This window comes from Peromyscus maniculatus, chromosome 5 (assembly GCF_049852395.1).
Source record: "Peromyscus maniculatus bairdii isolate BWxNUB_F1_BW_parent chromosome 5, HU_Pman_BW_mat_3.1, whole genome shotgun sequence".
Taxonomy (NCBI): Eukaryota; Metazoa; Chordata; class Mammalia; order Rodentia; family Cricetidae; genus Peromyscus; species Peromyscus maniculatus.
Genome location: NC_134856.1, coordinates 116,749,125 through 116,770,691, shown reverse-complemented (window position 1 = coordinate 116,770,691; position 21,567 = coordinate 116,749,125). Strand labels below are relative to the sequence as shown.

At 44.8% G+C, this 21,567-nt stretch overlaps 1 protein-coding gene across 1 annotated transcript in view; it reads left to right on the top strand.

Annotated features, from left to right (window-relative positions):
* Lyrm4 (LYR motif containing 4) overlaps window positions 1-19,740 on the top strand; it is a 130,127-nt gene extending 110,387 nt beyond the window's left edge. The window contains exon 3 of the mRNA XM_006972766.4: window positions 19,307-19,740. Within this exon, the coding sequence (XP_006972828.1) occupies window positions 19,307-19,375 (69 nt within the window). The 3' untranslated portion in view covers window positions 19,376-19,740. The remainder of the gene's footprint in view (window positions 1-19,306) is intronic.
* The last annotated feature ends 1,827 nt before the right edge of the window (window positions 19,741-21,567 follow it).

Sequence of the window (21,567 nt, the reverse complement as noted above, 5' to 3'; positions counted from 1 at the left end):
AAAGAAATACAATGTATGGTATCAATTCAAGCCAGCAATGGAGTCTTAAATTACCTAGTTAACAATATTTTTTTTTTTAATCAGGCAAGCTTAGTTCTAGGATTCTGTTATTTTTAACTCAGTGTATCCAAAACAAATCTTAGAAACTCCATTTGTGTTTTACACTTACAGAGCATCTCAACTTTGATCAACCATGTTTCAAGTGTTCAATGGCTCCATGTGACAGAGCACAACACAGTCCAGATGACATTGGAGCAATAACTGCAAAATCATTTAGCATGTTTTACATCTTTACTGAGATTCACCGTGCCATAAAATGTACCCATTGGAAATGTATTCCTGTTTTTAGGGTAGTCTGTGTGTAGCAACCACCAAAATCAATTTTAAAACATTTTCAGGATACCATACAAGAACCCCACAACCAATCAGTCATTCCTCATTCTCTCCTCTTCTCTATTCATCCCCATGCCAATAATCTGTATCCCGTCTATACAGACTGCATGTTCTAGTTATTTCAGAAGAACAGATTCATCAGATGTATGAGTTTTGTATCTGGGTTCTTTCACTTAACATAGTGTTACCCAGGTCATCTATGTTGTAGCATATGTCCAAACTTCATTTCTTTGGTGACTGAGTAGTAGTCCATATGAGAATGCTACCTTTACCACCATTTCTTCATCTTCTCATGACTAATGTGTATATGGGTTCTTACTGCTTTTTTGTGGCTGTGAATTTTACTGCTGTGAACATCCTTGGACACCTTTCTGTGTGGGCATATGTGTCCATTTCTTTGAGGTTTAATTTTACAAAAATCATTCTTACACTGTTCCTTACACTGTTCCATAGTTATTTTTACATATCTTTCCTTGGGCTGTATCTTTCTGTAATTCACATCACTTGAATGTGTGAGTATTTATAGCAGCTGCATTTCTGAGCTCTCCATTGTCTTAAAGGATTTGTTTCTAGTCCCTGAGCATTATAATCAATTGCACTGGTGACCTGTCTCTGTCCAGGACACTTCCCGAGGACTAAAGATGTTAGGGGCTCATATACCACTTTTTTCCAATAGAGAGGAAAGCTTGTATTCTTGCAACTCTGGGTGAGCACTGTTTAGCCTTAGCACAATTTAGGATGTTTCTATCAGTAACAACAACAACAAAAATCATGGATATTAAAATCACTCATAATACAGTCCCAAAGCTAAGTGATAGGAGCATGTCACTCCAGTGGAGAAACTGAGCACAGTGAAGTCTTAGACATCTCTACAAATTACCTTGGAGTAAGAACTTGTCACACTGGCAGTCATTATTGTCAGAGTTAGATCCAAAGTCATGGTTTTCTTCCTCTTGCTGCTGAGAGCAGTGGATAACCTACCCTGTGTGAACCAAAACACACCAGAAATTGGCCCAAAGGACAGTTGTATATATAGCAGATTGTATTTGAGACTGACAGGTCCAAACAAAAGCCCCTGAGCACAGCTCTTGTCACTAAACTCACATGTGAAGACTGGGAGTCATCTTCCAGACCCAAAGCTTGTTGGTTCATGAGTGTCCCTACATGTGTGAGAAATGCTTGGAGGAGCAGCTTGGAGAGGATCTCTCCCTTGCCAAATTCACCTGTTGCTGGTACCCAGTCCACCTTCTGGGTCTTACTCTACCAAGGTCTGCCTGGGATCTTGGACAAGGTCTCTTCTTAGAATTCTTTCCTGCATTCATCAGAGAGGGAGTGATAACTATGTCAAGCACTGGGAACAGGTTGTGGCTCCTTTGCTATGGGAGCTGTCTGTGGAACTGGCAGAAGAGGGGTGTGTATGTTAGTCAGTTTTAGCTTATAAGGAAGAAAGGTTTGTATGAACTAATTCTTTCAGAGGCTTTAGTACTTCATTGATTAGCTCCTTTGCTTGTGGGGCAGTGATGAGGCCACATCTCAGTGAAGACAACCTAGGCTGGAAAAAAGCTGTTCACCTCATAGCAGCCAGGAAGCAAAGAAAGAGAGAAAAAGAGGAGGTCCCATCATCCCCTTCATGGCCACGCTCCCAGAAACATGTCTTCTTCTAGGCCCCACCCCCTAAAGATTCCAAAATCTCCCAGCAGTGCCCCAGGTTGATGATCAAGTCTTTGTTATGTGGACCTTTAGAGACATTAAGGTTCCAACCATAACAAGGTGTTTGCCCACCACCTAGGTGCCAGTTCAAACCCAGACCATCAGAAGAGCTGATTCAGGGCCTGGAGCTAGAATAAAATGAGCTAAGTAAACTGTAGAACCTCTGCAGGTATATGTGCCAAGAACTGATGTGGCTGGAGTATCTGTGAGGATGATACCAGCAGTGACAAACAGTGCCAAAGACTGACTAACACAGCCTCTAGGGTTGCCCCAGGGACTCGGACACCTCATCCAGCACTGCAGAGAGTAGACCAGAAGTAGGCAGGGAAGGCTTCCTCCACAGACACCATCAGTGCCTCCTGAAGTCAGCACACTGAGGTTCTTGGTGCCTTTGAAGTTAAATTGTGTCCTTCCCCTAATTTCCTTGAGGCCATTCTTCCCACCCAGAGGAAGCCTGGTGTGTTAGTTACTTTTGCTGTGGCTGTTATCAAATACCGTGACTAAAACAGTTTAAGGAAGCGAGGTTTATTTGGGCTTACAAGTTCAGAGAGGTGGGGTCCATATATCAGGAGAGGCAGCAGGCCTGGATGCTGGCTGATTATATTCAGCCAGAAGTAAGACAAGGCTGTAAAACCTCAAAGCCAGTGGCATGCTTTCTCCAGCAAGCCCCAACCTTGTACAGTTCCAAAACTTTCTCCAATAGTGCCACAAACTGGAAATTGAATGCTCAAATACATAAGCCTATGGGTGAGATTTCTCATTCCAATCACCACACCTAGGTAAGGAGGAAAAAGAGGTGAAAGAAGAGGCAAAGGACAGAGGACTGGTGAAAGTCTTCTGTTTTGTATTTGGCTTTGTGGAGATGGCCTCACACTGAAGCCCAGGCCAGCCTAGAAGTCCATGTAGAGCCCAGACTGACCTCAAAGCTGGGACCCTTCTCCCTCTGCCTCTTATGTGTTGGATTACAAGCCTGAGTTACCACATCAAACAGTCCTAGAATCATTCATGTTTAGCTGAGGCTGAGACTTCAGCTACTGAGATACAGTGTTTGCTGTGTGGTGATAGAATGCTCACTGTTAAGACAACAAAGCTTTAAATTCAAAGAGAACAAATAGTTTACCCTGTAGTCTCATAAGTAACCATTGCCCAGGAATGTGAGTTCACATTGCCCCAAATACCATGTTTTATAGTTAAAGAGCAAAAGGAAGTCAAAAGTCAAAGCAGTTTGCAAATACATTGGTCAGAATATCAGGTAAGCAGGTTGCAAGAGAGTGGGGAAATCTCTGCTGTAGGTTTCAGATGTTGATGGCATTCTTAGCTTTTGGGTTAGTGGTTATTGCGTATCTCTTAATACCTCCCAAAAAGTTTCACATAATAGTCACAAGGATGTTAGATCAGATAAATGTGGCAGTGAACAGATATTAATGGGACTAAAAATAGCCCAAGGAAAATTGGTCTGGATCTGCAGCATTCCAAGGCTCCATAATCAGAGTATTCTGATCAGTCAGTCTTGTAGACTCTCCAACATAGGTATGGCAGGCTGGGTTATAACTCTGTGTCAGAACACTGCCTAACATGCTGAAAGCCCTAGGCTCTATTCCCAGCACGCGCGCGCACACACACACACACACACACACACACACACACTAATTGTAGTTAGTAACACCAAATAGCATAACCACGTGAAGCTACTGATTTTACCTGGCCATGTAAACCTATCACAGGATTCATATACAGAGGTAAAAATGACTTATGGTGATGGGATTGTGGCTCTTTGTTTTTTTAATTTTCTTTTACACAAACTTTTAAATCCATATCATGTTCACAGAATTAACTGACATTTATATACATTTTATATAGATTAAAGAATTTAAATTTAGAAATAAGCTTCAAATCACGTAATAAGTTTTAACTCCATAAAGCTTGATAAATTTACCTTATAGACACTTGATATCTTTTCCTGTAAAGTAGAGATAATGGCAGTGGTATTGGTAATGATGGTGATTAACTTGATTACTGTTCTATTGCTGTGAAGACACACCATGACCAAGGCAACTCTTACTAAGGAAAGCACTTAATTGGGGACCTGTTTACAGTTTCAGAGGCTTAGTCTATTATCATCATGGCAGGAAGCATAGTGGAACACATGGCACTGGAACAGAGAGGGGGCGGGGGCTCTGGACCTGGCATGGGTTTTTTAAACCTGAAAGCCCACCCCCAGTGACAGACTTCCTCTGACAAGGCCACAAGTCCTAATCCTTGTAATCCTTTCAGATAGTTCCACTCCGTGGTGACTAAGCTTTCCAATATGAGCCTATGGGACCATTCTTACTCAGACCACCATCGTGATGAAGATAATGGTAGTGGCAGTGATGGCAGGATGGTGGTAGTGATAATGTGGTAATGGTGGTGATGGTGATAACTGCTGCCTGTACCTTAGAGGTATCAGATGAGCCAATGTAGTATATAATACTATGGAAACTTGAAAACACTGAATGGTATCAGTTGCTACTATAATTATTATACATGGAAGTATGAAATCATAGTCAATGTGTGTCTTAGGGTTTTATTGAGGCAAATGAAATTGAAGGAAAGACCTAGTGATGGCCCTTTTTAAAATCAGCAGTGACAAAAATGTGTCTAGGGCAGGGATTAATTCCCTTGCATCTATCTACCCCTTAACAGGTGAAGGTAAGCCCATGTGAAGGGACAGCCCGTGGCCTCCAGTGAACAGTTATTCCAAATTGCTTTCTGTGGTCCTTCTGCTTCTGTGGCTGGAAACAGCTTCCTGGGTAGCACAGAGGATAAGAACAGGGGTGGCACTACCATAGTGAGCAATATAGTTTTGAGTTCCACAATACCTTTCTGAGCAAAGTAGATGTGTCCCAGGGACTTAGGATGCCAGCAAAAGTCACCCTGAGAGAGTGGCATTACACAGACACTCAGGACCAAGCATGGCAAAAGGTAAACTCTATTAAGGAAAATTTTGTGAAGTGTGAGAAATTAAAGAAAGTGAGGAAAAGGCCTAAAATTTTTTTCAATTATTTTTATTTTATTGTATGTGTATGAGTGTTTTGCCTGTATCTATATTTATGTGTCACATACTTGCCTAGCAGCCATGGAGGCCAGAAGAGGGTATTGATTCCCTGGAAATGAAGTTGATTATGATCTACGATGTGAGTACTGTGAATCAAATCAGGGTCTTCTTCAAAAGCAGCCAGTGCTCTTAACCACCGGGCCAGTTCTCCAGCCCTAGGCCTAAGATTTATAAAGGTTCGACATAAAAAGGAAGCAGAGCTCTTGGCAGTGGTGAGGGGGGGTCAAGCAGCTGGACCCTGAGGAACCTTGAGTAAAGACTTGTTATGAGATTTCTGATTGCAGTGGGGCCGAGGCTAAGGTAATCTATTAGTTAGCCATTAGAAGGCCCCACCCACTATCCATGCTCCCTGGCCTAAACAAAGATCATGCTCAGTCCATGTCCTTCCTGCCCCGTTAGGGGTGGTTGAGTCCACCTTCACTCATCCTTTTTAGCTGTTGGTCTTAACTGCTAGTCATTGACCTGCTAGTTGTTTTGCTGGGGGTGCTCTCTTTGTTCTCACATTTGGTTTGTGCTTCATCATGGTGGAGAACTGACTTAGCACAGCTGTCCAGATGTAACTACAACTGTTCCTAACCCCCTCATGTTTAACTCCTGGTCCTTTGGGCAATTTGGGTTCTCTCCTGAAATGAATGGAGGCTTTTAGAAACTGTATTCACTTACAATTTAACCTCTTTTAATTAGTTGCTTTAGAAGCAATATTTAAAAGAGCAACTTTGTCTAGCATATGTTCCACAGAGGGTCTCATGGATCCTAGCCAGCAAGCCCGCCAACACTGGCCTTACTTCTCAGAGCCTGCCTCTCTCCTATTAGGTCCACTTGGCTAGCTTATGACTAGCTACAAGCTTCTTTGTTTCTCATGCCCAGTGTTCCTGCCTTTCAAGTTTTAACTTGAACATTTTTTTAAAACCTAATATGTATTCTCACTGAAATATGGGAGCAACTTGTAATTTTCCTCCTCTCCTTACTGCCTGTCATGAACTGACTCCTGCCTCAGTAGAGCAGAGGGATGAGAGCCAGGACCACTTGCCCAGGCAAGGCTGGCCAGGGTCTTGTCATCAGCCCGATCTGTTCAGGGCAAGTGAAAGCAGAAAGGCCCTGTGTCACCAGCCATTGCAGAGCATTGGGGAAGTGCAGCACTGTGGTTTGTGACTCAAGGCGTGGCTCATTCCTTCTGTAGGTTGATTTTCATTTCATCTGCCAAAGGTAGTGTCCCTCTTGTGCCTGTCTCGGGAGTTGTGGCTCACACTGTGGAGCACTGATGGGTGGAAGGGGGATACTCAGATGCTGAGGTTGACACTTCTGCTAGGGGCTCCGGGAGGCTTTTGGGTACTGAAAGTGCTTCTCTTACTTGGTGTCTTAGTCAGTGTTCTATTGCTGTCTAGAGACACCATGACCTCAGCAACTCTCCATAAGGAAAGCATTTAACTGTAAGGATTGGCTTACAGTTCCTATCAGCATGGTGGGAAGCCTGACAACAGACAGGCAGACAGGCAGACATGGTGCTGGAGGAGCTGGGAGTTCCACATCCAGATTTGCAGGTAGCTAGAGAGAGACCCTGGGCCTGGCTTGAGCTTTTGAAACCCCAAAGCACACGCCCAGTGACAGACTTCCTCCAACAAGGCCACACCTTTTCATCCTTATCAAGAAACACCACTCCCTAATGCAAACATTCAAATCTATGAGCCTATGGGGACTACTATTTAAACCATTCTTGGAGTCTAATTGGAAGGAATACTCAGTAACAGCTTTGAGGACCTTGGAAAGGCTGTTATTTCCTCCAAAATCCACAGTGAATTTCCCATATACTAAGTTAGCTCCAGGGCCTGGGACTGGACTTGGGAGAAGAGCTGAGGAGTGCCAGAGAGCCACCACCAGTAGGCTGACCGAAGTAAGCAAAGGCCCTGGTCTCATCAGACCAGGCTAGTGACATTTCAGGCTCTGCTTTTGGCTTCTCTCCCTGCCCCATCCAGAATAACTTCCCACAGCAAGCTAAGAACCAGTTCTTATTTCCCTTGAAAAGAAGGAAGTCTGAGCATGGTGACCAGGACCCTGTCTTCACAAATAGACCCCTTCACAATAGTAGCCTAGACTCTTTGTGAGCCCCTTCCCTTTGGGTGATGTACAGGACATTGTCTTTGAGGCCTGTACATGATCACTTTGAATGAAAGATGAAAAACAGTAAGGGGGCACTGACAAATGAGAACTGTAAGTGTGGGGCATCCAGGAGGAAGGAAACAGAAGAAAGGTCCCCAAATGTGAGGGTCAGGCATCCGTTGTGTTTGGGGGGGGGGGGGTGGAGGGTGGCATGAGGAGCAGCTGTTTACTTAGGGATGGTACAGTTACACATTTTCACAAATCTCATACAAATAGCCTTGCCCTAGCCCCTGGCCAAGGGCCTTCTTTCCCCCAGACATTCCAGGAAAGGCAAGAATCTTACACATGAACTCAAATGTCTCCTTTACCTTGTTACCTAGGGCTCCTAGGGGAACATTCAGGAAGTAGCACTGTGCTGATGTCTGTGTTAACAGAGGTTATGTCTCTGCCTGTTCTGCCCCTTGCCTGTGTTGCTGCTGATGCCCCTGGTTTCCTGCACTTCCCTGGCCCATTTTCTCAATGCTTCCAGCCCAGCTGCTGTCTCCTCACCACTGAGCTGCAATGAGCTCCCACATTGACATGGGGCCCTTCTGAGGTCCTGCCGGGCAGTCTGGATTATACTGATATTTTTCTCCCAGTGACTGTCATGGTATGTTCTACAGCCTGACTGTTACAGGGGGAGATATCCCAATTAGTCAGAAGTGACCCTGAATTGTAATGTCATTCTTACCAGCACTAAAACCCTGGGAAGTGAGTGCTGCTGACCACATGCCTTAAAGTCCTTGAGTGTCATATACAACTCCCTGTGGGCCTGTGAGCAAAGGGTCACAATGTAGCCATTGCAAATCTGTGGGCCCTGAGGACAAGGGAACCTGTTCTAGATGGCCAGCTGAGAACAGCTATAGGAAAGTGCCCATGAGACTTCCTGCTCATTATTTCTGTTGTTTCCAAGCCCTTCCAGCATGTGCCTCATTGACGTCAGCTCACGAGGGCACAGAAAGGGTAGCTGCTGGCAGCTGTAGCATCCTGTTGGGAATGGTATGAGATAGAATGCACCCAGAAGAACTTCCAGAAAGCATTGAGTGTACAAATGATTGAGCACAACCAGAAAAGAGGACACTCACTGTGAATCATAGGGCACTTTTTCATCAAACTTCCCAGGCGGCTTTTGGAAGGGGCCAGTAAATGAGTGCATTTAATAGCCCTAAATTTGAAAATCAGTGTGAGCCTGGCTCCTATGCGGAGTCTTTCAGCACTGACTCTTCTGTGAGGCTTTAACCTTGACTCATGTGCTGCTGTATTCAGAACTAAGGAAACCATGACTTTCAGACCTCTCAATTCTGGAAGCCCACAAATCCAAAACTTAGAATCACATAAAGCTGTGCAGACATCAGAGCTGTCCAGTGTCTAGCCAGGTAAGGTACTAGGCAGTTGTCAACTGGCAGAGATAATAGACCGGAAGCAGCTGAAACAGAGGCAGGACAGAGCATCTGCAATGGTGTGAACTAAGCAGGGCCGTCCTTTGTCCTGCTCAGCTTCTGAGCCTGCCTTCTCCTTTACCCTAACAACAGTGGTCCTGAAGGAGTAAAGAGCAAGGGGCAGCCTGCTGCCCCAGTGTTGTAAAAGATACTCCCCAGAGCAGAGGACAGACATAGCCAGGAGTTTGCTCATTCTGGCCTGTGATCTAGGAGGGATGGGGGGGGGGCATTGGCCCAGCCTTGCTAATAACTATGTATCATCAGGGGAGGGCCTATGGCTGAGGTGCTGGTGACCTGAAGTGGTGAGTTCAGGGACTGACGTGTACCAAGCTTAGGTCTCACCCTTGGTGCAGGAGCGTGATCTCTGATGGAACATTGTCTCTGGCAGCTAGCCCAGACTCTGTTGTCACCATGCCTGGCAAAGTATCAAGTTTTACTCTGACGTGATGTTTGGGTCTCGGGTTTTGCTCAGTTCCAGGAAGGGCAGAGTGCCTGAGTTGGGTCTGCTGTTCAGAGGCTATCATTCCACAGAGCCTCTTATGTAATGCCCCACGAGGCTTCTAGGGACTCCCGCTGGGCATCTTCGTGTCCACTGTCCTTGCCTTACCAGTTCTGCCCACCCCAGCAGAGGTGGGAGAATATGCTAGAAGAACAAGTACGTGTCTCCTATTTTTTAACCACCTCCCCACCTTGAGCAGTGGTCTATACCAGCAGCTGGAAGCATCCACAATTCCCAGCTCTGGAGCAGTGCACAGGCACTAGTGTCTTACTGAACACCATAAACTGCACAATCTCTTCTCTATCTCATTTGCTGGGTGTGACCTTGTCTTCTGGAAGGACTTGGTGGGGAAATGCTCTGCTCTGGGTTTTGGTTTGTTTTTTCAAGTATTCATTCAATAATAAAAGTAAGAGTAAGTGGTTGGCCCTAATCTCCTTAGATTATACTTCCTGTCATTTATCACCCAAGGATGTCAGTCAGAAGAAAGAGCAGTGGATGGCCTGGCCTTCCCCTCATCCCATTACTTCCCTAATAAGAAACTCAAGTGTTATCCACAGTGACTGCCTGGAAAAACTAACCTCCAGGTTAGGGATATGGCCCTTGTTAGGAGTCTCTGCACCCACACTTGCATCCATTTGAAACAGATTCATCCCTGTAGCAAGAACTAAAAACTTGTAGAAATGAGAAGCTTCTGGCAGCCCATGACTTCAGGCTCCTCAGAGGCCACAGTTCCTTGAGGTCCCTTAAAATAGTTTCATTTCCCTACTAGAATAAGAATGGCCCTCACATGGTGGGCTTACTTTTGTAACTGAACATCAGACATGCAGGCAAACAGTGAGATGGCCCAGAAAGCTGGTGACAGCAGGTAAGAGTCATAACCATGTCATTCCTTGTCCAAACCGGCACACTTGAGAGAAGGATCACTGTGTATCACTAATCCTGCAGGGACAGCCAGTGTAAACAGGATGCATGGATATACTAATGAGAGCACACACTCCTACATCTGCTTTCTCTGTCCCTGAGCACAAGGATAACAACATTAATTACAAGCTGTGATGTGGGAAGTGAGGAGGGAGTATATTTGTTCTTTTTTCTTTTTTCAATGATGGTAATTGCACCTGAAAATTGCCAAGCAGTGAGCTCTCCCAGTGAGCTGCACCCCACACCAGTTCATTACTCTCGCCAGGAGCGAGAACAAGAGAGGAACCAGTTTTGTTTCACCACCTCTGTCCTCATTAAGAATGTCCCAGTGTCTCTAAGTCAGGGCTTAAAGACAGAATGGACAGCTACACGAGGCTGCAGTGGTGTCACAGAGAATCGCTGATTGCATTGCACCGTTGGAAAAGCTGTCTGGTGTTTGCATAAGCCAGAGACCCTGATGCTGTGCATGCCCTCCTCAGTGCAGGCCAGCGAGAGCAGACAGCCGATCACTTGCCCTGTGAGAAGAGGCCTCAAGCTGGAATTCATAGGAGGTTCATTAATTGATAGCTGAAAGGTGTTTTGTTGTGTTTATTGCCTTTCAAATCCCCTGGTAAGTGTAGCCCCATGTTAAGAAAGTGAGAAATCTTTAAAATGTGCTTCTGAAACTGAGTGTATGGAAACACAGGATAAATTCAGTGTGTCTTCCTAGAAATTCATGATCACCTTGGGAAAAACATTTTTAGATTAAAATAAACAGAAATATATTTAGAGCAATATATGCCACATATTTAAGGATCCTCAGAGAAATGTTCTCAGTAACCTATTCAAGTCTAGTCAAATCCCCAAGAGAAGGATTGTGTATCAGCTAATTCATAACAGGGTCCAGTGTGAAAGGCTCTGCTCTGTCAACCTTCCACCTCTGGTGAGCACCATGCTATTTTGCTTGTATCCCAAAAGTGATTTCAGATTTTTATTTTCAAATTGTTCTCTGTTTTGACATCATTGTCTTTGGTGTTTCATTTGTTTGGTCCTTTGTTTTGTTTTGTCCCTGAATCAGACCTTGCTTTAGAGCCCAGGCTGGCTTCACATTTACAGACCCCCTACCTTGACCTGATGCTGGGATTGTGAGCATGTACTGTACACTAAGCTTCTGTCTCTTTCTTATTAGTCAAATAAATTATGCCTTCCATGAGCATGGCTTGTCTCACATTTCATTATAATCTGTTTTAGATGCTGATCACAATTGCTCACACTTGTAATCCAAGCATTCGGGAGGCTAAAGCAAGATTCCCAGGAATTTGAGGCCAGTCAGGGACTACAACGTAACAAGTTATAAGTTAATCCGGGGCTGTAATGAGAAACCATGCCAGAGAGGAAGCATTCTAAATTTCTAAGTTTGGGCAACAGGATAATTTCATTTTTTGGCTTTCTATGATGATCTTGCTAGATACAGTGTTGGCCACCCTGAAAATACTATGCATCCCCGGCTGGAAAACTGGTAGGTGTTCTCCTTCCTTGTGAGAGTGGAGAGAGGAATGAGGAAATATTAGATAGAAAAATAGAAAGAGACATAAGAAAGACAGAGATACAGGATAGCTTCGGGAGGGCCCTAGGTCAGTACCCAGCCGCACCCAGAGCTTTATTCAAAAGGACTTTTTATAATGTGCCAAAGAGAGGCAAAAGACCTTCCCCTTGCAAGATCAAAACACACCATACAGCCAAGTGAAGACCCTTCCAAACACCTGGTAACCACACCTGTGGCAAAATCATCCCATTATGCAGCCCTGCTGGGTAAAGCAAGCTCAGATTCTTTGACCTTGAGTAAGGTCTCACTAGGAAGCCTCTATGGGCCACCACACTTCCTCTGCCTTCTAGGTGCAGGAATTACAGGTATACATCACCACACTCACCCTAGATTTAAGTTTTCTAGTTTCTTCCTAAAGATCACATATTTCTTTTTTTTTTAATATTATTAATTTGTGTGTGTGTGTGTGTGTGTGTGTGTGTGTGTGTGTGTGTGTGTCATAGACTCATGCTATAAGCATGTGTTTAAGGATCAGAGGGCAACAGGCAAGATCTGTTCTTCCCTCCCACCTTCTAAGTCCAGAGAAATAAACTCAGATTTACCAGGCTTGGCAGCTGCCTTTACACACAAAGCCATGTCTCATCAACACCACACATTTCTTATTAAGATTATGTCTCAGTGTGGTGTGGTCACTGTGAAGTTGATACAATACTGACTTTTATCATGTAGATCACTGCAGTACTGGCTTTGGTATGTGAAATGGGAAGACATGCTCATCAGAGCAAGGACATGCCATCCAAAAATGAAAATTCAAACAAAGCAAGTTGTGTTCTCTTAAATGAAATACTTAGAACCGTGCCTGGCACATAGCAAGCACTCATTAGACGCTGCTATCACTTTCCTCACGATGGGTAGTAAGGGTGTCATCACAGTGTTTTGGAGGCACATTTGCCACTTGCCCAGGAAATGTCCTGCCTGGTTGGCTTACCTCAAGGAAGCTAGCAGTGGCATTCTGCCCTGGGCCTTACCAGCAAAGCCAGCAGTCCTCATCCCCCTTAACTCCAATGTCTCTGCACTGCCTTCTCACCAAGCCCGCAGACCAGTTGGAAGTACAAGGGCCCTGGCTGGGCAGGAAACCACAGCCCTAGAGATAAGAACCAACCCAGCAGTCAGTCATTCCTCAAATTCAACCAAAAAACAAAACAACAGCAAAAACCCTCACATTCAAAGCCACATGCCTCAGTCTAATCAGTACATATCCATAGGTTCTCACAGTCAGCGAGAGACCTTCGAGATTCCTAAAGCTGGGGCTTAGGACCCTATGATGCACATCATGACTGAGATGGGTAGTAGCAACTAACAAGCACTTGCCATGTGCCTCCCTGTGTTTAGACTCTGGGAGCAGCTAGAGTGGTTGCTAGGTAAGTGCTCCCCATACCTATCCTCTAGTTTGACTCTCTGCTACTCCATGAAACAAGCAGGAAGTAGCAGGGGCAGGTTTAGAACTCATGGCAGGGCAGATTCAGTCCACTGGCAGGTCTCGCTCCCCTCCCCAAGTCCCAGCTGTTGAGTCCAGCTCTTCTGCCCTTGAGTTGCAGATGCATTGGAGGGTGATTACACATCACTTCTGAAGAGTTAGCAGTAAAGACCTCAGAGACTAAGACCTATTCTGTTCTCTTGGATCCTGCTTCATCTTTAGCAACCTCTTTGTCTATGTTTCAGTTCCCCCACCTACTCGTAGTTGTATAATCTGTATCTTCTGATAGACTTTAATGCCAACTCCAAAACTTTATAGAAAAAAAAAAGTGTGATCCATTTTAATGGCCAATTTATGCACAGTAATTGTCTGGCCTGGCTGTGGAAATCAGTTGTGGATTCTGAGGGGGCTGTAAATTGAGGCTGCTAATTGCACTTCCTTACTTCCCTTATCCTGCAGCCCACTGGCAACATGCTGTGTCATCAGTGCTACGGCCTTAATCCCACTGCCTCCTGAGTGTGCTGACTGCTTGTACAGCCTGAAAAATGCAAAAGGGCAGTTAGATGTACATTTGTGGGCTCAGCTCTGTAGCACTCATTCAGATAGCTGTTTGGAATTCCTCCCTGTGTGAATTCAGTATTTCACTTTCCGTTCTGTAATTGCTCAGTGTTAAGCCCTATAACCCTGAATTATGGCATAAAATCCTCTGCTCAGCCAACTGTTTGGTTCTGTTCAACAGTCAGTGGACATTCTTGTTTCAGGAAACGATCATCCTATTGCTGTTTTTATCAGCTTGCCTTCATTGGGTCTGTATTTCTACACTCAGTCACAGCAGATCTAGGTTTCACAGTAGCCAGCATAGAATCTTATGGCCATAGGCTTCAAGACACCACCATTTTCAGTTACCAAATAACAGTCGTGCATCACTCCTGATGGGACAGATAGGTCTTGAGAAAGATGTCATTAGCCCATTTGATTACTGTGGGATCATTGTAGAGTGTGTTTGCACAAACTAATATGGCTTCAGTGCCACTAGGAAATATGATCTTATAGGATCATATTTCATCACATAGGACATGTGTCTTGCTTCGAACATCATTATATGGTAGGTGGTAGGTGGCAGTACTTACTGGACACTGCCCACATGCCTGTCCTATCCTGAGCTGTGGATATGAGAACAACACAGTTCAGTAATTCCATCCCCTCTTGCCTTCTCCTTCCATCAGTCACTGAAACAGGCTCATGTGGGGTCCGTGTGGGACATGTGAACACCATATAAGTGTTGCCATCTCTGTCATGCACTCAGGAAGAGAGCCCCTTTTACAGAGGAGACCAGGGAAGCCTCAACCAGGGAAGCCCAAAGGGTGGGCAGGCTCTGCTGGGGTGGATATCAAGGGAGCCTCTCTTGAAAGAATATACTAGGCAGAAAGGCCCAGAAGTCAGAGACTTGAAGCCTGATTGCAATGTGTGAAACATTCACAGACAGAGCCGGTGAGCAGCCGGGGGAGGACTATGTGCAGACAAGATTCTAGACCGGCAGATCTCATTCATCTTTGGTTACTTAACACTAATTACATTATCAAGATCTGATTGCATAAACCACAACCCAAGCCATAAAATTACACATCTGAATGAATTTATTTAAGAGTTGGGATTGTGGCTCAAGGGGAGAGTGCTTGTCTAATATAACATACAAGTGGGTTCTATCCCAGCACTAAAATTTTAAATGGACTTTAAAAACCTAACTGATACTTGAATCAAAGTGAATTCAGTCTTGTGTCACTGAAGCCTTCAGACAGACCACCAGAGGGAGCATCCATCAGCTGCAAAAACAAGCAAACCTCTTTGAAAGCCATTGGAAGCTCTTTCGGGCTTCCTAAGAATGTCATACCTACTCCCAGTAACTCTTCTAGAAATTTTCATTAACAAAAAAAATCAGACACACACACACAAACACACACACATGAAAAACATATAAGTGGTCATCCTAGTGTTAACCAGAAGCAGTCTACATGTTCATAATGTGAAACAACTAAACACATATGACTTATCTTTATAATGACACATCTTCATACAACTATTAAAGATATGTTTTCAGGGGCTGGAGAGAAGGCTCAGTGGGTAAGAATGCTTTCTGCTTTTGCAGAGGACCTAGAACCCACATTGGGTGGCTCACAATCACCTGTAACTTCACTTCCAGGGAGATCTGACACCTTTGCTCTTGTGGGCATCTGCACTCGTATGTATACACACACACACACACACACACATAATTAAATCTTTTTTGAAAGAGATGTTAGTTCAGAAAAAAATGGTGAATGATCATAACATGAAGTTAAGTAGAATGAACAAGTTACAATTCCAAATTTAAATATCTTGTTTTGTGTATGTGCACACACTTTCTTTAGTTTTGTTGGTTTTGTTTTTGACTTTTTGAGACAAGGTTTCATGTAGCCCAGGCTGGACTTGAAATCAATATGTACCAAAAATGACATTCAACATCTGATCTTCCTCCCTCCACTTCTCAAGTGCTGGATAACAGGTGTGCACCACCACATCTGGTTTATACAGTTCTAGGCATTGAGTACTAGGCTTTGCATGCTGGAAAACACTGTTCAAGTGAGCCCATTTTTAAACCTATTATAAGTTAACAGACTGAGGACAGGGACAAGAGACTAGGAGTGTATTACCTCAGTGGTAGAGTGCTTGCATATAATGTACAAGACCCTGAGTCCAACCCTAGGACCGCTTCCCAAAAAAATTCCCACCAAAATGTCAACAGCTATGTACCATAATGCAATCCGATGTTTGGGGAGGGGAACTTTCTGAAGTCCCTTCATGATGTCTTTAAACTTGGAACATTGCCATTAGCTTAGTGGTACCTCTGTCATGGGGACATTTTCTTTTATTATAAACAGGACAGCGTCTACCTCCTTCCTGACACTGACCTTTTTTTCCCTATCAGTTGTATGCTAATATTCAGTGTATATTCAGATCAGTTATGAGTTGGTTTTAGCTACATAACACAAAATCAAAATAACAATGGCTTTTTAAAACAATGGGTCCCCCCCCCAGGAGGATACCCTAAACAAGCAGGCCGCTCCATGAACATTAGGAATCGGGTAACACCCCCCCTCATTCTTAGCGTGTGACTCCCAGATCTGACTTCTCACATGGTGCCAAATAGCTGCTGGTGTTCCAGCCATCATGTCCATATTCCAAGGAGAAAGAAGGCCAAGTGTCTTAGTTAGGGTTACTATTACTGTGATGAAACACCATGGCCAAAGCAACTTGGGAAGAAATGCATTTATTTGGCTCAGACTTTCATATGGTTCATCATCGAAGGAAACAAGGGCAAGAACTCAAACAGGGAAAGAACCTGGAGGCAGGAACTGATGCAGAGGCCATGGAGGGGTGCTGCTTACTGACTTCCCCTGGCTCACACAGCCTGCTTTCTTATAGAACCCAGGACCACTAGCCCAGGGATGGCACCACCCACAATGGGCTGGGCCCTCCTCCAACAATCACTAATTAAGAAAATGCCTTACAGCTGGATTTTTTTCATAAATTATTATTTTTACATCCCAGCCACAGTTTCCCCTCCCCCCTCTCCTATTCCCTGCCCCCACACCCCTTCTGACCCACTTGAGCTGTTAATGTTAAATAAAGTTAAATAAATAAATAATGTATTTAACCTAGCTCACGTATGTAGACATTTCAAAAAAATAGTGATTTGGTTACTTTGTTTAAAAAATTATTTGTATTTTACTTTTTCTGAAAACTATTTGATAGTGAGTCAATAGGTCTGTTTCATATGAGAATGACCCATAATAGCCATACTTTTGGCTTTGAAGGAGTTGTTTATTAAGTATATAGCAATCAGGAGTGAAAAAACAAAACAGCAGAAACACAGTAGGACATCACACCAGATACAGCATCCAGCAGAAACTGACTGGGGAAGCTCCTACAAGCAAAACCATCAGCCAGAGTGTGTGCTGGAGGAGAAGGCCCCAGGCGGAATGTTCTCCTGGGGAGACTGGAATTAGCCGTCCACCACAGGCATTTTTATGTTTGTGTCATGGGGTAAGCAGGAGCAGAGCTGCTTTGAGAAGGTGCCTGAAAATGACTCACCCCCCAGCTTGTTCAAGGACTTGCGGTTTTTATCCTAACAAGCTGCTCTCCTGTTCTCGAGGACTTGAGATCTTTGCTCTTGGACTCGCTTCTGTTCTTTTCTGTTTCTCCCAGGGCTGGATAGGTAAGGGGCTTGGAGGACACACTGACATAAACATGCTTGAAGTGGGACAGGGGCAACCCAGCCTCCAGAGCTAGCTTCTCAGTGAGTTAAAATGCACCAAACAATTATATGCTAATATATAAAAGGTTATGAATATGTACGTTCTTACAATTTACTGATATATATTACAAATATGCAGGGTTGAGAAAAGCACTGGTTTTTCTCTTAAGACATGGTTCAGGACACCAGCAGCTATTTCAGGTTGTCAAGGTGGGAACCCCAAACTAGCCCTTGGCTCCACTCTCCACTCACTAGGATTGTGATAGGATTAGAAATCCAGAAAATGAATGGATAAATGAGGAAGAAAAAAAAAAAAAAACCTACCTAACTCCAATACCAGACCTGAACAAAGTCCCAGCCATGCTCACCAAAGTGTTCACAGTCCTGCTTCCCAGAAATGCACCTTCCCAGGTTCCATCTATCTGGCATTCTCTGTGTTGATGAGAAGACAAGAACACAGACACAGAAGCAAGCTTACCACTGTAATTTCATTCAGAATCATTCTAAAGCACTTGTTGCTGGCAACAGAAGCACCTGCATCGATCCTCCTTTCCACACTCTGCACTTAGATAATGTATCTGTTAAGTTTCCTGTGTGGGTGTCTACTCAAGTGCAGACCAAGGATAAGACAAGTGCGCAGGAAAACAGGGAAGTCAGGAGAGCCTCTGCAGCAGCCACCATTGGTGGGAGCAAACCACACCGACCGTGTTCCTTGCTAACGACATACTCCCTTCTCTCTCTAAGCTAGAGCATTAAGGCAGGAAAAGGACCTGTGTGGTGGCACACATCTTTAATCTCAGCACTCAGGGGCCAGAGGCAGGCGGATCTCTGAGTTTGAGGCCAGCCTGGTCTACAAAGCAAGTTTCAGGACAGCCAGGATTACACAGAGAAACCCTATTTCGTGGGGCAGGGGGGTTGTGGAAGGAGAAGAACCCTTGAGAGAGTCTGGATTCTGACACATGACCACTCTGGGTGGTAGCCCTGGCCTTTGGAAGTGTGCTCTTATTTGTCTTTGTAAAGAGCAATTTCTCGCCCCAGATGGTCCATAGAGAGTGTCCCAGTGCTGAGATCCAGACAGACGTCCTAATGCTCAGCGCTTTCTTCCCCGGTTTTGTTTGTTCCTTAAAGTATCGCCCAGGAAGTGCCTTTAGTGAAAAACCATGACAAGGACTCTTTGTTTAGAAAAGGAACAGCCCTGCTTTGCTGCTCCAGCATCTGAGGTAGTGGGGGCATTGGGATAGCAACAGAGACACTTAATTAAAAAGAACACAACAGAGGGAAAGGGGCAGGAAAGACGGAGCAGGAGCAGCGAACACAAACTGACAAGCCCAGCGTAGACAGCACATGCTGCTTGCTCCCTGGAAAGGAAGGAATTCCCATGGGGTAAGAGCTCTACACATGAATGGCTCTGCCCGCAGCTGGCAACCAGGGAGCCTGCTTGATAGCCTTGCCAGCTCCAGATACCAAGACTGGCCATGGTGACATTTGAGAGAAATGGGGGGGGGGTCTCACTAACCTCCCATAGCAGGGCACCTGGAAGGGGGGTATTAAGGGAACTAGCAGTGGCACATGGGGATGAACTTTGTCCTGTGGCACCGTTTCCAGAGGCATCAGTCTGCCATGACAGGCACCTGCATGTAGTTGCTAGAAACGAAGCCAGGCTGGTGGCACACATCTATAATTCCAGCACCTGGGAGGCTAAGTCAGAAGGATGGCCAAATCAAGGCTAGCCTGAATTACATAGCAAGACACTGTCTCAAACCAAAGCTGACAGAGTCCAACAGTTCTTAACCTGTGTCTCTTCTCTGCCTTCAGGTGCATATTGGCCAACTGTATTCGACTGACAAGCTGATCATTGAGAATCAAGAGAAGCCCAGGACATAGGAGCCCAGCACTAGGAAACAGCCTCCAGCAGCAGAATTGACCACCTTCAGCATCCATTCTATATGGTGTGGATCCTCCCATTATGGGCTTAATATAGCCTCTTGCTCTGCCTGCCTTGTAGGAGCTGATAAACTGGGTCACATTTGCATTCTGTCACAGCCATAATGTGAAGAAATGGCTGTGCATTCTCAATCCAGGTGTCAGAATGAAGAGCTGGAGGTCACTCAGAATAATGCCATGTGTTATTGTGTCTCCTCTCCATCTCACCCATCTTACAGATCACCTATGTATAGAGCTTTTGCAGACTCTGTGTCTTAGTCCTTAAAATAAACAGAATTATCTCCCTACCCTTTTGTACCAAATAACCCCATTATAGTGAATGTGCATTTATTTCCTGACAAGACAAGAACTGTCAAAGTGGGAACCCAAAAGGAAGGTCCCACCACCAGCTAAATGTTGCCTTTGTGAAGGCAAGTCCAGGCACCAGTTCAGAGGCAGGCAATAAGGACCTGGATCAAGAGGAGCACAAGGTACAACCCCATCACTCAAATATACAAGCTCAGAGTCCCAAGCCCCTCCACAACCTATGCACATTGGAATCTTAGTTCTGGTAATCCCCAGGGGAGGCCATCACACTGAAGTTCGGGAAGTGCCTTCTTAGTCCTGTCACCCAGATCTGATTAACACCAGGGACACTGGGAACACCTTATGAGTACATATACCTTATGAGTACATCTCTTTTGCACCTTAGAGTCATCGGGAATGAAGTGCCCAGAGATTGAAATGTTTAAAATACAGTTCTGGTGGGGTGGGGGTGGCTCAGCGCTTGGGAGTGTGTTTTGATCTTGTAGAGGACCCAGGTTCTATTCCCAGAACTGGCATGGTGGCTGCCAACCATCTGTAACTCCAGTTCCAGGGATATGATGCCCTCTTCAGGCTGCTGCAGTGACCAGGTATGCACATGGTGTATGTACATACATGCAGACAAAATACTCAAGAAAATTAAACTTTAAAATTATTTTTTAAAAAATAAAATACAGTTCTCTGGGTGACTCTGATGATCAGCCAGTCAGCAGTGGCCATTGTAGATGTAACCAATCGTATTATTAAAATAAGAGCCAAGGTAAAAGAGAAAAGCCGAGAGGTCAGAGCTCAGAGATAAAATCTTACCTCCTGCAGTGCTCCTAGCTTCCCCGAGAGAGGGAGGTACTTCCTGTGTCCCTGTTTAAATAATCTTTCTGTTCTGCCTTCTCATTGGTTGTAAACCCAACCACATGACTGCCTCATCACTGCCTGTAAGTACCGCCCTCCAGGTCTTAAAGGCGTATGTCTCCAATACTGGCTGTATCCCTGAACACACAGAAATCTACCTAGCTCTTCTAACCACCACGCTCTTACTATGGCTCTAATAGCTCTGACCCCAGGGCAACTTTATTTATTAACATAAAATTAAAATAACATTTCAGTACAAATAAAATATCACCACAGGCCATTGACTTGGAGCCTCTCCCAGGTACTGAAGATGTCATTTGCTGTAGCAATTCATTCCTTCCAAACACAAGGCACATACCACGTAACTTGCTTAACTTGTGGGGAGTTTCCGGGCACCTGTCCCACTGGGAGAATTTCTGGTCAGTGTTCAGTAGTCTGGATTCATGTCACAGTTGGAACAGGCATGGAAGTAGTGCAGGTGCTCCAGTAGCTAGACAGGGTGTCACTAATTCTTGTGGCATCCGTGTGAATTGAATACAAGCCATCTAACTGCCACCCTCCCGTAAAAGTCATGGAAGTAGGGATAGGGATGTGAGTCCATCGACAGTAAAGTGCTTGCCGCACAGACCTGGGGACCTGAGCTCAGATTCCCAGCACACACATGAAAAGAAAAGCTGGGCATACCAGCATGGTAACCCTGGAGGGGAAGGATCAGACAGGTGAATCCTAAGAGCTCACTAGCCAGCCAGTCCAACCAAATTGGTCCGCTCCAGACTGAGTGACAGACCCTACATCAAACATTAAGGTGAAGAGTGATTGAGGAAGACACTCAGTGACATTGACCTCTGACCTCCACATGCATGTACCACACATACATAAAGCCATGAGTGAGCCAGGTGTAGGGTTGCACATCTGTAATCCTTGCACTTGAAGGCTGAAACAGGAGCACTGAGTTTGAGACAGTTTGGGCTACATGAAAA